At 39.1% G+C, this 16,855-nt stretch overlaps 2 protein-coding genes across 5 annotated transcripts; one reads left to right on the top strand and one right to left on the bottom strand.

Annotated features, from left to right (window-relative positions):
- Positions 1-3,488: 3,488 nt before the first annotated feature.
- On the top strand, positions 3,489-9,832 carry LOC104438013 (oligouridylate-binding protein 1). 4 transcript variants are annotated; one of them, XM_010051079.3, is made up of 12 exons: positions 3,489-3,918; positions 4,664-4,725; positions 4,909-5,011; positions 5,857-5,933; positions 6,006-6,067; positions 6,179-6,266; positions 6,417-6,492; positions 6,622-6,652; positions 7,338-7,454; positions 7,821-7,906; positions 8,406-8,579; positions 9,307-9,832. In XM_010051079.3, the coding sequence occupies exons 1-12, from the start codon at positions 3,838-3,840 to the stop codon at positions 9,589-9,591; spliced, it is 1,242 nt and encodes a 413-aa protein (XP_010049381.1). In that variant the 5' UTR covers positions 3,489-3,837; the 3' UTR covers positions 9,592-9,832. The 4 variants fall into 4 exon arrangements, with proteins under 4 accessions (XP_010049381.1, XP_010049379.1, XP_039166016.1 ...); XM_010051077.3 differs by having other exon boundaries at positions 3,557-3,918; positions 4,661-4,725; XM_039310082.1 differs by lacking the exon at positions 5,857-5,933 and having other exon boundaries at positions 3,829-3,918.
- Positions 9,833-10,859: 1,027 nt separating this feature from the next.
- On the bottom strand, positions 10,860-12,300 carry LOC104438012 (FCS-Like Zinc finger 14). The gene is made up of 2 exons (XM_010051076.3): positions 11,462-12,300; positions 10,860-11,365 (listed from the first exon to the last, which is right to left on the bottom strand). Exons 1-2 carry the CDS (start codon positions 12,283-12,285, stop codon positions 11,185-11,187), a joined length of 1,005 nt encoding a protein of 334 aa, XP_010049378.2. The 5' UTR covers positions 12,286-12,300; the 3' UTR covers positions 10,860-11,184.
- Positions 12,301-16,855: the final 4,555 nt, after the last annotated feature.

Here is a 16,855-nt window from a genome sequence, read left to right as displayed (position 1 = left end):
ATTTGCCTCCCGCCGCCTCTCGGGACGCCGATCGTTGATCGCCACCGACCGGACACTAGTCGGTCGCTAGTCGTTGCCACCACCGGTGGCTAGTCATTAGTCGCCATTTGCCACCATTCGCCACCGCTCGCCACTCGCCATCTGCCACCATCCACCGGTCGTCGTTCACCAATCACCGATTGTTGGTCACCGCCACCTCAGCTGTTGTTGCCGCCATCGCCACTACTTGTCGCTACCAACCACTATTGATCACCATTGGTCAAAAATGAGAAATTTTGTATCATTATCAAATGGGTTTTTTATTTAAAAACACATCTAGAAATAGAAATAGAATAATATATTTTTCTTCCAAAAATCAATTTTTTACCATAATAGTTATCGTTTGCACCCTTAATAACTTTGTGGGTGGTTCCTTGATGCGTTTTAATTCGATTGGAATGAAGTCATTACACGTTCCAAATAAGTGAAAATTAAATAAACCCGAAGTTATAATGGATTGCTAATCTCAATTAAACCATATGTTAAGTTCGGTTCTCATGTGTGTTGTCGACTTGGAATCTTCGAATTAACATTTACAAACTCCATATGAGAAAAACTTGGAATCTTCAAATTAACATTTTTACAAACTCCAGGGTTTATGAGAAAATTACATCGGGTTACCAAAAAAACTCCATATGAGAAAATTTTTTTTTTTTAAAATCTATCGTATGGAAGTGATGACTTACCAATTTAGTAATAAATATTTACATTTGGCCAGTTTAGTTCTCAACTTTCTAATGATTTACCAATATTGCCTTTCAAACCAATTTTAAATAGAAATGGCTAACGTACATCAATCGTCAAGATTACGATCGACTCTGACATTGACAATTTTTGCAGTCAAATTAAAAGTTTTAAGATTGAATGAATATCGGTGTAATATGAATTTCCCAATTCCATGGAGTCGCTTGATTTGAAATGATTTAAAATAGTTGAGAAAGAGTGCTAATGTCATCTATACCACTCTATATAATTGTATAAAGTACAATGGACCTCATTTTCAAAAAGTTCTAAAATATGTCTCCTCATCAAATATTGTCAATTATACCACTATTAAAAAAGGAAGAAGCAATTCTTTGGTTAATTTAATACTCGGGGGCGAGGTAGCCTTGACAAGTTGAAAACTTTTCATTGACTTATGTATCCAGGGAAAATTCCTAATAAGGGTCTCAAGTGTCGTCATTTTCTTAAATAAGAGCATGAGGTTAACATTATTTCAAATAATGGCTTGCAGTGCTCCTATTTTTCAAATGATGGCTTGAAATGATTTTTTTTTCAAGTAAGGTCCAAAGTGACTATATCAATCTCAATGAAAGGTTTGTACTTACTATTTGGTAAAGGGCAATTTCATCTTTTAATTTTTAATTTTTCCCCTTTTTTCTTTCTTTTTCTACTTTTTTCTTTCCATAAAAAACAAACAAAAAGAATTAAAACTTAAAAAGAAGAACTCACACGGGAGGGATGGCTCCTTCTTGTGTCACGGCTCGAAGGAAGGGACAATCTAAGAGGGTTTTAAATGACGGGCATGACCCATCATTGGAACGAGTGACCCTTGACTGATGTCCCTAAGTCCTAGGGTTTTCTTGAATGTTCTAAAATACTTCTGGGGCTGAGTGATTCGGTAAATGTACAATTATATAATAAATACAGATAGAAGGTAGTTGGGGATATACGATTTCTATTGTTAAATTGAGAAGAGATCTACGAATATGGTTTCTCCTGTACTTGTATATAAATGGGTCTCCTCCCCTTATTGTATCAACTGAAATACAAGTTCAAAGTTTCTTTTTCTAAAGTTTCTTTCTCTTAAAAATCCTTTGAGTCGAGTGTGAGAAAGGTTGCTTTGAAGAAATCCTAATGTCGCACAGGTTATGACCCAATGCCGCACAGGTTAGGAACGCTAGATCGATCAATCATGACACTTGCCTGTGGCTGCCACCCCATCACCTAGTGCCCCTGACTTGGGCGGCGAGATCTAGGGGTTGTGGGCTAGGGTGGGGGACCCTTGCCTAGATATGGGAGAGGGTGAGGGTCGCTGCTCTCTCCCCTTTCTAGTAAGGGCCTATTGGCTATTGCCTCTAGTCAGTGATGGCCGTCGACCCTCGCCCAAGCACTCATGGCCTGGCCAGCCATTGTCATCACTCCATCGACGATGGGTGGCAACATAAGTAGGAGGGAGCCCTTCAGCTTGTATTTTTGTTTTCTTTAATAAAAATTTTAACCTATTTAAATTGAAATTATGTTAGGACGAAAATATATTTGATCAATTGAAATTTTTGTCGGTTGGTGAGGCTAGGCCCTTATTTAAAACAATCATATCTACTTTAGGCATTATTTAAGATTGATATAATCATTTTATACCCTTATCTGAAATAAGGTTTATTTTAGACCCTTAAGTGAAAAAATGAGAATACCATGGGCTGGGAATTTTCCCTTTGTATCCACAAATTCTATCAATGATGATGTAGCTCAATTCAAATTTGCCTCATCCTACCCAATCACAAGCAAAATGCTAATACATGTCATCACATAAAAAGTATAATGATACGTTTTGAGAATCTACAAAGATGATCTCGAATGCAGCATAGCTAACTCGATTGCACCTCCTCTTGAATTTGGGAATCTACAAAGAATCTACAAAGTCTTGAAACATCCACTTGAATTTCTTATCACTTGACAACCAAACTAGTACAAATTTATCCTTAATTAGTTTCCATTAAATTTTATTGTCAATTTCTGAGTTGGATAATATATAACAATATACTAATTTAAGTTTTTACCTTTTATTTTTCTTAGGTGTACCAGTTTGTAGTGGCTAAAAACTAGTATGTTATGAATTTGTAACAAGTGTACTAATTCGGGATTTTTCACGGTATGAACTTTTTTTGAAGTAAAAAATAAATTAGCACCATATCAAATTGAACTTATATTATTTTGCTATGTATACAAATAAACATCAAGAATATCATACAAACACATGAGATGTATAATCAATCTAAGGGTATTCCGAATGCATTTATCATAAATTAATTTTTTAACTATAAAAATCCCAAATCAATACACCTATAATAATAAAAATTCCAAAATTATATATTTGTAATAAATTCATCATGCATTAGTTTGCATTAAATTTGATTAATAATATGAAAAACCACCGATCAATACACTTATAATAAACGAACGGTAAAATCCTAAATTTCTCCACTTATCATGTAACTTAGCAATTTGATTATAAAATTTAATGAAAATTAATTAATGGTAAGTTTATTATAAGTTTATTGGGATATATCAGTTTAGGTTTTCTTGTGGTATTACCTCAACTTACAATAAAATAAAATAAAATAAAATAAATAAATGAAGAGTAAAAAAAAAAAATAAAAATAAAAATATACAGAGAGAAAAGCCCCTATATAAATGGGCAGGGGGAGAGGCCGCCATTGCTTTAGCCATCGTCCTCTCTCTTCCCTCTGCTCCCTGCGATCGATCTCCTTTTTTTTTTTCTTTTCTTTTTCCCTCTCTTTTTTTCGAGGGTTTTCTTCCATTTTCTTCTTTCCCCCTTTCTCCTCCTCCTCCTGCTCCATCTCCTTGTTCCTTTTCTTTTCGAATTTCCTCTTCCTTCTTTTTTTTTTTTTTTTTTCCCTTCCTCCACCTCGTTTTTCGTTCGATCTTCCTCTTCCTCTTCGCATCTCCTGCGAACCCTAGGGGCTCGAATTTTCATTTTTATTTTTGCTCGTGGGTCCTTTTTTTTTTTTTTTTTTTTTTTGGGGATAAGAAGATCATCAGGGGGATTCGGAGAAGATGCAGCAGCAGAGGCTCCTCAAGCAGCACGCGATGATGCAGCAGTCGCTCTACCATCACGGCCTCCTGGGTGCTCCGCAGGTATTTTCTTGATTTTCTTGATTTTTGGGTGCTGGTGGGTTTCGTTTTGCTTTGATTTTCTTGATTTTCGGTGCGGGGAGCTGGGCCCGATGGGGCTGCGGCTGCGGCGATGGCGCCGCATTTTGGGTTTTGCTTTGACGATGAATTCTTTGTGGAATGAGTCTGGGAGTAGTAATGCGCGGGGCGGGTGTGGTGATTTGGGTTGTCGTTCTCTTTCGTCGGGTTGTTGATCAATTCGAGTTCTTGCTGCGCGAGAAGCTTCTGTATGGTAGCCTGTTTTTGGTTGGATGATCGAATTGCTTGTGGTGTCGACCAGGAAAGACTAATTCCTGTGATGGGTGTTGGAATTTCGTCCTTTTGTTTGGTTTTTCTTCTTAAATTTCAAAGCTTTAGAGTAGATGGAAATGCTTGTGATGTTTGTCTCGTAGTTTAGCATTACGGAATGACTAACACAACGGGCTATGCCGAGCTACTCTTGTCATTTCAGTGCAACTGCAAGATGCTTTTTGATTTTTTGGATTTTTTTTTGGGGGGGCAGGGGAGGGGGGCTGTGGTTCTGTGGTTTGCAATTGCACCGGATATAAATGTGATATTGAGTTAAACGTTCAAGTGTCATCTTAATTAATTCTTCATTCAGGCATGTGAGCAGGAGCGCCACTTTGTGCTAGGACTTTGTTTGGTTGAGTCTAGTGTCTTTTTCCCTCTTTTTATGATCCTGTATTTTTGACATTTGGTCTTTCAGCAGATAGAGCCTATCTTGAGCGGAAATCTGCCACCTGGGTTTGACTCAACTTCATGCCGCAGTGTGTGAGTGTCTGTTTTTATTATTTCCTTTAGTTGCTTCTTAGCTCTTCTTTTCTGCTTTTCAGCTTTTGTTTTATCTCATTAAGTCTTTCAGCATCTTTTGGGTGGCTGCTACACTTGTTTGTGCCCTTAAATGGATATGGTTATGCAGCTTTCTGTCTCATTTAATCTGATGATCTATTGCAGATATGTTGGAAACATCCACCCCCAGGTCACAGAACCCCTACTTCAAGAGGTTTTTTCAAGCACTGGTCCTATTGAAGGATGCAAGCTTATTAGAAAAGAGAAGGTGAGTTTTTGTTTTTCCATCCCGGTGGCCACATTTGCAACTCGAGGATGTTAAGAAGCAGACTTGCATAGGTTCCCTGGGGACTCCTTCAAAGAAGTTGAACCCAAAGTAGTCCAAAGCACATAGGGCATATGCCTAGGTGTAAAAATGAGGCGAGGTGATGGCTTTCACCTCTATGTCTAGAGGAGGTTCCCTTAACAAGGTGCATGCCCTTCTCGCCTAAGCCATCAGGTGCACGGGGTGCAAGGTGCTTGCCTGATGCAAATTGTATGGAAACCCTAAGGAGTCTTTCTTTTGAGAGAGATTTATCCTTCTCTTTCCAAAAGATAGACAGGAAAAGGGACTCCAAAAAAATTAATAGAATAAAGTAATTTTTAAGAAGTTGGTGTTTGACTTTGTTTTCTTTTAAGCTGTATGACATTATAATGTCCGTGTTACTGTTTACTCCATCTCTATGGCTAAGTGCACCATTTTTTTGCACACTATCTACACTTTAGGTATAGTTTGTATTATAATATGTAAAGTTTATTCTTGTTTGACACTATAAAGACACTATTACTGCTAAAAAGTTTTGCTTTATAGTGCCTTGCTCCTCTCGGACTTGCACTTTGCCTTCCCCTTTTCATTTTAGCCATTTTAGGGTCCCAGCACCTTAACTGCACTTTTGCCTTTGACTACACTGGTTGTGCCTCGATTTGGTTCTGGAGAATTGTCTGGAATTTGTGTTATGGCTGGTGGCCATTGCTTTACTTTTGTATTTATTTATTGATGGAGCTTTTCACGGTTTGATTTGTTGGTAGTGGCCCATTGTATTGATTTTTGGTTTAATTGTTGTACTTTTGTAGTCATCATATGGTTTTGTGGACTACTTTGATAGAAGATCTGCTGCTCTTTCCATTGTGACTCTCAATGGAAGGCATTTGTAAGTCCAGAAAGAAATAAAGCCCACTTTGTTTGTTTTCTTTTTCCTTGTATGTTGATGATTTGCTGGCAGGTTTGGACAACCAATCAAAGTCAACTGGGCGTATGCTAGCAGTCAGAGAGAGGACACATCCGGTATGTAGTATAATGAATATGTCCTGTACTTAGTATGTCCATAGCATAGGGCCCTGCAGATGGGTAGTATGTTTCTTGCATGCACGTGATGGGTGTCCTCTTTCAATGCAGGTCATTTTAATATATTTGTTGGTGATTTGAGCCCAGAGGTTACAGATGCGACATTGTTTGCTTGCTTCTCTGTCTATTCAAGCTGTTCGTAAGCTCCCTGCTTTGCTCTTTTATATGTTCTTTTGCATGTTTGCAATCTTTTGGTGATTTCGAATGGGAAGATATACACATATGTGGCCTACAATTGAAACAATGTTGTATGTATATTGACGTTACGACATTACTCAACTTTTTGCAGAGATGCAAGGGTAATGTGGGATCAAAAGACTGGGCGTTCCAGAGGATTTGGTTTTGTCTCGTTTCGTAATCAGCAGGTACATAGTTCAATTTCTTTTGTAATGTTGCTTTTGCTCTACAAATATACTCCATCCTTTTGAAAAGCGTACTTTCTAATCATGGTGTAATGTTATTTATACATGATTTGACACTTTGTTTGTGAACAGGATGCTCAGAGTGCAATAAATGATTTGAATGGTATGTGAATTCCTTTCCAATTCTTTTGTATCATTCAAATTTAATTTTTGCTCTGGCTCATTTGTAAAATTTGTGATTGTTTTGAGGAAATATTTGAGGGGTTAGACCTTTTTGATATTTCTTTATGGGAAGAGATTTTTTTTTTTTTTGTTCATACAATCATGGACTCATATTTTTATTTTTAGTCTTATGTTATCTAGATATGGCTTGAATTAGCATCTCTTCCTTTAATAAATTGAGTGTTAAAACTTTAGTTCTGGAATTTGTAGGGTAGTTGGGGGGAATGAAAATAAGTCTCAATATTGTTGGTAGTTGACTGGCATTTATGGTATTGACATTCGATTCATTCTCAGGTATTCACTGATGGCAAAGCATCAAATGTATATGATTGATTGATATACTCAATGACAAAATTCCTTATCGCTTCTTTTATTCATACTAGTGGAAGGGTGGACGGAGGGATGAAGGAGCATTTAATGATTCTTTGCTTTTGACTATTATGAAAATCACTTTGGAAAATCAAACTGATGGTCTGTATATTGTTCTATCTTATACTTAACAGAATTACCCACATTAATAGCAGGTCTGATTCCAGCATTGAATAGATCGGTTGTGCATTCGATTCATTTTTAGTTCTTTGTTTCTAACTTCTATTCAATGCAATTCATCCATTTTAATATTGCAGGAAAGTGGCTTGGAAGTCGTCAAATACGTTGTAACTGGGCAGCGAAGGGTGCTAATTCTGGTGATGATAAACAGAGTGATGCCAAAAGTGTGGTTGAGCTAACAACTGGAACATCAGGTAACTTTCTTTGGATGGTGTGTGTAATTTTATTAGATTTTATACAATACCTTTATCAATATTTATTATGGGTGGATATAGCAAATCCTGAGATCTCGGTAGCAATGTTGGGATCGGTGTGGTTACACAGAAGCGTGAGTCATTTAGAATCTGATAGACACTGGGTGTCAATTTGTAGTGCTTAATAAGCTGTTTATGATTTGGTTCTGCTGCATGGCTGAGTCAAACAATTTGTCATTCTCCCCCTCCACCAAACCACTAGGCCTGATGCCTTTTTAAGTTTGTCATGTTACTTTCCAAGTGCGAGGTGGTAAGTATTTTTTTGATTTATTTTTTTTCCTTTTTCATTCTCCTTCCACCATGCAGATGATGGTCAAGAGAGGAATAGTGATGATGCTCCAGAGAACAATCCCCAATATACAACTGTTTATGTTGGCAATCTTGCTCCTGAGGCAAGGATTTGGTCCCTTTTTCTTAGACCATTTTAAGTTTTTCGTCTCGTCTTTTCCCCCTCTTTTCTTGGTGATCCATTGCCATTAGCTACATCTTTTTTATCTTTCTCTTGCTTGTCTTTTTGTGTCTTTGGATAGAAAGCATTTTATTTTGTTTGTGGCTAAGACCACATATTGGTCCAGATTCATTTTGCTCATGTTTATATCAAAATTTTCTGTTAGTAGGCTTATTCATATCAATGAAGTTCATCTAGTGTAGAACATCTTACCTCATGGTGATGACAGAACTAAAGACAGTCAAAGGTTTTAGAAACTGACTCATCTTCTGAGTTTTGCTTTGATTTCTTGGTCTAACTTGTGAGATATTGATTTCAGTTGTCTTTGATTGCCGATTGGATGGCAAATGTCATGATTCACTAGATCTGTCAAACTAGAGGGTACTAGAGCTAAATCATCTCCTTTTTAATTTTTGTGTAACGTCATATTGGTGATTTTGCAGGTTACTTCAGCTGATCTGCATCGGCATTTTCATGCCCTTGGTGCTGGGGTCATAGAAGATGTGCGGGTGCAACGCGACAAAGGTTTTGGGTTTGTTAGGTATAGCTCACATGCTGAAGCTGCACTGGCCATACAGATGGGAAATGCTCGCATTCTCTGTGGTAAACCAATCAAGGTATTTAGATATAAAAGTTAGCTTTAAATTTGATATATTCCGTACTTTCCCTATGCTTAAAATTTTCTGGTAGGATAAATCAGCATCTCATTCCAACACTTGAACTATAAATCAGCATCTCATTCCAACACTCGAACTACTGTTACCCTTTCTCCAAAAAAAAAAAAAGAAAAAGAAAAAAACTACTACTCGCCCATTTCATGGGTCCAAGTGTTTCTTATTCTACAGCTGGATAATTTGTTGAGGCCCATCTCTTATGCAAGTTGTACATTTATCGAAAATGTTTTCAAGAGATAGAAAGATTTCAGTCTTTGAAGAATAGGAGCACTGCTATGATTGAGAAGGCAAGAATTGGAGAATAGGACCATGTTTGTTGGGGGCTGCTGATGACCTTGGAGGCATCCCCAAACTAAGGAAAGCTAGTTTCCTTGCATACATCAGTACATTTAGCTTCATTGGTGGACCTGTCCTTTTTATCATCTGCAATATTGTACTGAGTTGAATGACAACTGGAATCTACTATCCAACTGCCTTTCTTGGCCCAATATTTATCTAATGTGACAACCATAATGGGTATGGACGGTATTTCAGAGATGGGGACAAAGATTGGTTTGCTTGTTATTGCACTTTGCTTATGTTGCCTGACTTCTGATAGTGGAGCAATTATACGTTGTCGCTATGCTTGACATGAATGATGGTTTGATTAATTGGCCTCTATTCCTTGCAGTGCTCCTGGGGTAACAAACCAACGCCACCAGGAACAAGTTCCACTCCTCTTCCACCACCATCTATTGCACACATACCAGGCTTTTCTGCCACTGATCTGGCTGCTTATGAACGGCAAATGGCTCTGAGCAAGATGGGTGGCATGCAAGCCCTTATGCACCCGCAGGGTCAACACATACTCAAACAGGCAGCCATGGGAATGGGTGCTGCGGGAGCCAGTCAGGCAATCTATGATGGCGGGTTTCCGAGTGTGGCGACTACCCAGCAGCTTATGTATTACCATTAGATAATGAGATGGGATTCTGCCCCTACTGTATAATGATCTGGAAGCAGAAATAAGTCTTGGAAGAACGAAGAACTGTTCGGCATTTTACTTTGTTAATACCGTATTTGCTACTTGTAGAATTCAGATTGCTTTAACTTATGTTTCCCTATGATTCTTCGACTGTTGTGATCGTCTGTGCTATTAGCTCTGGCTTTGGTACTTTAAATTTTAAAGTTATATGCTTGGGTTCGGCTTTATCTGATTTGAGCTGGCGTGCAATTTCCAAGTGAACTTTTACTCTGATTTACTGCTAAATTCCAAGATGACTGGTGGATCAAAAGTTGTTCTCTCTTTTTGGGCTGGAGGTGGATCAAAGTTGTTGAATGTCTCGGTTTTTTTTTTTTTTTTGGGTCTATTCAACTCCTACTTTCTCTTTCAAACTTTTGCCTTACATTTTATTTTTACTACTTTCTCTTTCAAACTTTTGCCTTACATTTTATTTTTACAAGGCGTGAGTCGAAATTCACATTTGAAAATAAATTGTCTCCATCCCAATCCTCTTTCTCTTTCAAACTTTTTCCTTACATTTTTGTAAGGTTTCAAACTTCACATTTAAAATTAAATTTTTATTTTCTTCCATCCTAATTTTCTTAAAAGTTGTGGATTTGAATCCTTCATTTCTCCTTTACATGTTCCGTTTTAATCACACAATTGCAGCTGCCAGGTCCGGGCAAAAACAGAATGCTTGGTTTCATTTCTCCTTTACATGTTCCATTTCAATCACACAATTGCAGCTGTCAGGTCCGGGCAAAAACAGAATGCTTGGTTTCATTTCTCCTTTACGTGTTCCGTTTCAATCACACAATTGCAGCTGTCAGGTCCGGGCAAAAACAGAATGCTCGGTTTCAATCACACAATTGAAGTCTGGGCAAAAACAGAATGCTCCGTTTCGATCACACAATTGCAGCAGCCAAGTCTGCGCAAAATCTCCCCCTTCCATGCTCCGTTTCGATCACAATTGCAGCAGCCAAGTCCGAGCAAAACCAGAGTGCTTATCTTAGTTAGAGTTGCCCTTTAGATCAATTGTGATTCATCGGTCTTGAGGAACAACACCCCTAATGGAGTATCTTGGCAATATCCATCTCCGTATGGATGAACATCGCTTCCACACGAGTCGACTATGCTCGAGATTTTTCTCGAAAAATGTCATTTCAAATGTCATTTATCTTTTGGAGTGAAAGATCAGGAGCGAACTATCTGAACCGTCATGAACAGGAAATTTTTTCAGGTGTTTGAAGGAGCCATTGCACCTAAAATTCATATTGAGACGGACGACTGCGTCGAATTAGGTATGAACCCGCATCAGGAGCGAAGTAAATAAGAGGGGACTCCCAGACAATGTTTTGTATTTCTTCCTGGGAGCCCCTGATGTTTCATTACAGTAAGTTGGCGCTCTCGCTCTTCCCTCACATCCGAGCAAAAATTTTCCATCCTCTCTTTTGGTCTCTCTTCTCAAAAAGGCAAAGCTCAAGATAAAAATCTCTCCGTATAGTCATATATATTATTATGCCGTGAATATGTACGAGGGTCGTTCCCATCTTCCGGGTTTGTGCGTTAGAGTGCTTCGATCCCGGTCGAGAAGATCTGGCCCTTCGTGTACGGCGAGCTCGAGAGGTCGGCCGCTTTCGACGCCTCGTTCCTGCATTTCCGTTCTGTCCGCTCTGTCCGCTCTTTCCCCTCGTCCGCCTTTATCTGCTTCGACCTGCAGTCGGCGCTGCAGAACGCTTTCTCTCCCCTGCCCATCAAAGGAATCGTTAATTCATTGCTCTCGAAATGGAACACTAAGATCGGAGAAGCGAGAGAGAGAGAGACGGTGGATCTGCGGCAGTACCTGTACATGTAGATGTCCACGCCGTCGAGCTTCTTTTCGCACCGGTGACAAGAACTGAGGAAGTCTAGAAACGGATAGACCGGAACATTCTCTGCTTCTCCTCCTTCCCTCGCGACCCTCGACGCCGGCTCTCTCGAAACGCCGTAATCGGCGGCGGCGGGGCAAGACCGCTCGCGCTCGCCCGGGCAATCTAGACCTCCGTCGTAGTACACCTTGGTGAAGGACCTGCCGGGTCCGTGGCAAGTCACGTACGTGTAGTTCTCCTGGCAATCCATCTCCACGCCGTCGAAGACACCACCTCCTCCTCCGACGAACGCAGCACACCCCCTCTTGCCCTTCCCGCCGGCGGCGGCGGCGGCGGCGGAAGCCCCCCGCGGGCTGCACACGCAGTGCCTCCCCGGGACCTCGCCGGACCGCTCGAGGGCCGCCACGATGCCGAGCCCGACGCCGCCGAGGTCGTACCCCCGGGGGCCCCGGGGCGACCTCGGCGACTGGAGCTTGAGGTCCAGCGGGGTCCTGGGGCTGCCGGCGGCGGCGGCCAGGTCGGGGTGCAGCCCGGCCCGGGGATCAGCAGGTCCGACAGCTTCCCGATGAACCGCCTCTTGCCCAACATGGCTTAAGCTTATGTCTTCTTTTTTTGTTCTCTTTTCGATTTCGTCGAGGATTTTTTCTAGATCGTGGAGATTAGAGAAGCTGAAGACATTCGATACTCCAGACGAGGAGCAAAGAGAGAAGCGTGTTAAGGAAGGCTTTGGAAACCTGCTCGAATATATGATGGAGGGTAGTGGTTTGGACGGAGCCCACTGGTTTCGAAAAGAAACCATTGCTGATCCTTTATAATAATAGAACCCAATAAATCAAAATTTGCTTTTCTTTTTTAATATTCAAAAAAATGATTTTTTTTTTTTGGGTGGAAACCATTGCCGATCGTCTCTATAATAATACCCAATAAATCGATTTCGCTTTCTTTTTTTTTTTCTGGGATTCGGACATAATTTTTAGTAAAAAGGTCACTCGTCAGTGGGGCCGAGATATTACATCGTCTGTGTCCAATGATTGGGACGTTCGTAAGGGGAGGAGGGGATTTGACCCGTCGGGTGGGGCCCAGGAGGCGCGCGGGGGGAAGATGCCAAAGCGATCGGGGCCGTCCGTTTCTGGGGACGCGCGGCGTGGATCTGAGGGCGGGTGGGGGAGGGTTGGAATGATTGCCTGAGCCACTACGGAGTTAAGCCCACTGAAATTGTGGGGCCCGCCTATTTAGAGGGGGTATTTTTTTTAGGAAAAAGAAATGAGGGTGGGGCCCAATTTGCTAGCTTGTGACCACTACTGGGGTGTCGCTTTTGTGATGTGATTTTCTCGACGCCTTTTAATCAACACTTTACTGACCAAAAAAAAAAAAAATAAAAATCCACACTTTTAAAAGGATTTTTTTAATCTTTCGACCAAAAAAAAAAGAAAAAGGATTTTTTTAAATCTGATTGTCTTTCATTGGGACGGAGGACGCAAATAATCTCTAAATATTAATCAAATATGCAACGTAATCTTTAGACTTTAAATTTATTTAATATAATCCATAAATTATAAAAAAAAAATGGCCTGATATTATTGTTAATAGGGCTAATAATGGAAAAACGAGTACACCTTGGTAGAAGCTATATTTTTAGGTTTTTTTGTTTTTTCTTTCTTCTGTCTCTCACGAATTGAGGTCCACTTGTTTTAATTACTTGAAAATGATATATGCTATATTGCAAGTAGAGGTGTTAAATGGGTTGTGCAACCCATTTATGATTAAATGGTCATTAATGGGTCAAGCTTTATCTTATAAAGCACCCATAATAAGTTTTAATGAGTAAACACTAAGATATATGAGTTTTAAATGGGTCATTTCTTTTGACCCGTTTATGACCCATTTATTAACTCATTTTTCACTCAAAACCTCATTATCTCTCTTTCTTCTCTTTAACTTTATAATTTTTTTTTATAAAAACTGAAATTATAATTTTTTTTTTCTTTTTCTTCCTCCGGTCGCCGGCACGGCGTGGCCGGCAGCCGGGCGAGCCTCGAGCTCGCCGACCGGGCGAGGCGGAGGCCTCGCCGACGTCCGCTAAGGCCCGAGCCTCAAGCGAGGCTCCAACCTCGCCAGGATCGGCGAGGGCGAGCTCATGCTCGCCGGCGTCGGCCAGCGAGCGAGCCGGCTCGCCGTGGCCGGTCGCCGGCCGTCGTCGTGGCGGTGGCCGGCCAAAGAAGAGGAAGAAGAAAAAGAAAAGAGAAAAAGAAAATTTTAATTTTAATTTTTTTAAAATAAAATAAAATAAAATTTTAATTTTTAAAAATAAAAATAATTAAAATTCGATTTTTTTAAATAATTATTTTAAAAATATGTATTGTATAAAATCATGTTAGCAATACCATTTTAAAAATATATATATTTTAAAATATATATATATATTTTTTTATATTTCGTTAAATGGATCGGGTATGGGTTGGGTATAGGTCGGGTCGGGTATGGATAAAAAAATTTACACTATAATAAATGGGTCATAAACGGGTTAAATGGGTCGATTTGGGTTGGACCATTTATGACCCGACCCAAACCCGACCCGAGCCACCCGTTTAACGGGTCTAATTGCGAGTAATTCTATGGCCTTCAAAAAGTATCGTGACTTTAGAATATTTCGTTGTTATATTGAAATGCAATCGATCATAGTCCTTAAATAGATTTCATCGTGAATGATGGCGATCCTTTCGCTTTTTCCCTTCGATAGCGAGAAGCCCATGAGACACTGTACCACCTCGGCTTCGGAGAGCCACCCCTGTGCTACTGTGGCATCTCTTTCATATAATTAAAGATGGGGAATTTTGAGGTGGGGGAGATGTTAAATTTTCTCGTGTCCTTTTCTTTTACCCTTTGCATGATTGCATTGCTCTTCACTCTTTTTTTCTTTGGCCATTTTCTATTAGGCGTGGGAAGAGGGAAAGAGGCTTTTCCTTTTTCCCCAATTTTCCCTTTTGGGAGCATGAAAGTAAGAGCCCTTTTTCACAATCCACATGAATGAATTGCCCTTTGTTGGGATTAGAGAAGAAAAGGGAATGCTTTGATTTTAGTTTGGGCCAGAGCCCTTTATCTTTTGACATTTAATTTTACGTCAAATGTTCGACTTTTTTTTTTGCCCCTGGTGGGGCTATTTTCATTCCCTTTTCGATTAGAGCACGTATATTTTTAAAATGAATTGACCAAATTAATGATCCCTTTTTTCCACATCGCATTTACTAAGTTTGCAAAACAAAAATTAAATCATCTACGATTTCCCTTTGAATCAGATTGGTAAAAGAAAATTTTTGATAATTGTTCACGAGCTTGACATGTAAATTAATATCAATATAAAAACTGTCTTTTCAAAGGATCATCATGTTTCAAAGTTGAAAAGCAAATTATCTCTATTCGATCATGAATTCATTGATTTTGGTGGCGGTATGAGGTTGTTGGTTTGAGTTGTTTAGACTTTATTCATTGATGGTTTGAGTTGTTTAGACTTTATTCATTGATACTTTTATTTAAGTGATATGTGACTTTTATGGAGAGCCAATCCTTGCATTTTTCTTATAACTCTTTTCATGGTAAACCAATAACAAAAGTTTATTCTTGATCTTTTCTCATCTTTTTCATTCTTTTTATCCAATTTAAACTTTAAGGTTTTACAAATATAAATTCGAAAAAAATAAATTCTAAATTGAGTTTCTAACTAATACATCTTAACTGGTTTCTATGCCATTCCAAAGGAAGAAGTAAATTATTATCTTCAAAAGGAACACTTTCTAAGTAAACCAAGATAAGAAAGTTGCACTTCATAGATCATAATTGCCTAAAAAATCTATATAATATGTCAATACATGCTTAATTAAAGTTGAAGGCTAATTTCGTCGATCAATTTGAAACTATGTTTTTTAACAAAAAAAAAATAGTGTGAAATATCTCCACCCTTTTTAGAAATATGTTAAAAATCAGTATTCAAGATCATCTTAAAAAATTTCGTAATTTCTTATAAATTGAAATACCATTTTCTATCTTGATTGTGATATTCAAATATGACTCACTGAGTGGCTTATATAGTTCATACTATAGCCCAAATGAAGGATCCTAAATCATCGAACAAGCTCATCTAAACAACCTTGACATGTGAGAATCTATATAATAGGAAGAGTAACATTAGACTTTCCAAGATTAATTTACAAAATTGATATGTAAAATGGTGTGACAAATTACCACATGACCATTATAAATCTTGACAAGAGCAAGTCCTATTTTTATTTTTTTCCATAGTTTTGGCAAACTAGTCCTTGGGGTCCCAGTACTGTCGATAATGGTGATCATTGACTAGACGAGAAATAGACATCAAAATTCGCTCTGGCTTTGGTTTTAGCTTTAATGATTAAATCAATCAACGTTTGTCAATTCGTCCAAGTCCTTTATCAGATGGCTATCGATCATTTCAATTTTCCCTATTTTCCCATTTTTTTATTAGGGGGTAAGAAAGAAAAGGAGCTTTCTTTTTTCTTTTAGTATCAAGAAAGTAAATAGCTCCTGTACCATCCACATGAATCAATTTGCTTTTGTCGGTATTTTTGTAGAAAAAAATGCAGAGAGCTCCAATTTCCAATGCTGGAGAAAACCTGTTGTCGTTTTGTGAATCACTGAATGAGAAAGTCCATTTTTTTTTTTTTTTAAGCAATATATATATTTTTTTCCATCTGGGAAATAAGCAATATCTGATCGATAATATACTTCGGTAGCTTCGTGAATTCTATAAAACACAAGCCAAAGCAAGAACTGCTTGTCAAAGGGCTTCTAATCTCTGAAAGGATTTGCTATAGCTACTCGATCTTGATCGAACGGGTTTGGATCTCTCTCTATCGTTTTGAACATCGGTACCTACAAACGGCCAACACAACAGTGGTGGCAAGTGAGGGGCATTTGAGTCATTTCGATCAATTCAAGCGCGAAATAATGTCCAAATGGAATTATTATCGACATAGTTGCTTTCGGATTGGGCCCCCGACCTGGGAGCCCAGGTTGCTCTCAACAAGGACAGAGGTTTTGCTCACGTGACCGTCGACACGCGTTGCGAATCCGATGCTAGTCCGAGGACGGTGTCACGTGAGCCCGAGCTAACCCGGTGGACCGGGCAAAGAGATGTTGACAACATTCTTCCCCCAATGAATGTGCAATGAATTATTCATAGGTGTCAAAGAAGCAGACGCAAATTTATAGTTTTTGAGAAGTGGGGTTTTTTATATAAGTGAATCGTGTCCGTAGTCAAACAAGATTTCATTCGAGTATTTGTAATTTGCTCGACACAAACCTTCAAGTGCTGCATACTCTCAAATGGACCCATT

The sequence above is a fragment of the Eucalyptus grandis genome, chromosome 3 (assembly GCF_016545825.1).
Source record: "Eucalyptus grandis isolate ANBG69807.140 chromosome 3, ASM1654582v1, whole genome shotgun sequence".
NCBI lineage: Eukaryota > Viridiplantae > Streptophyta > Magnoliopsida > Myrtales > Myrtaceae > Eucalyptus > Eucalyptus grandis.
This window is presented reverse-complemented; position numbering and strand designations above follow the sequence as displayed.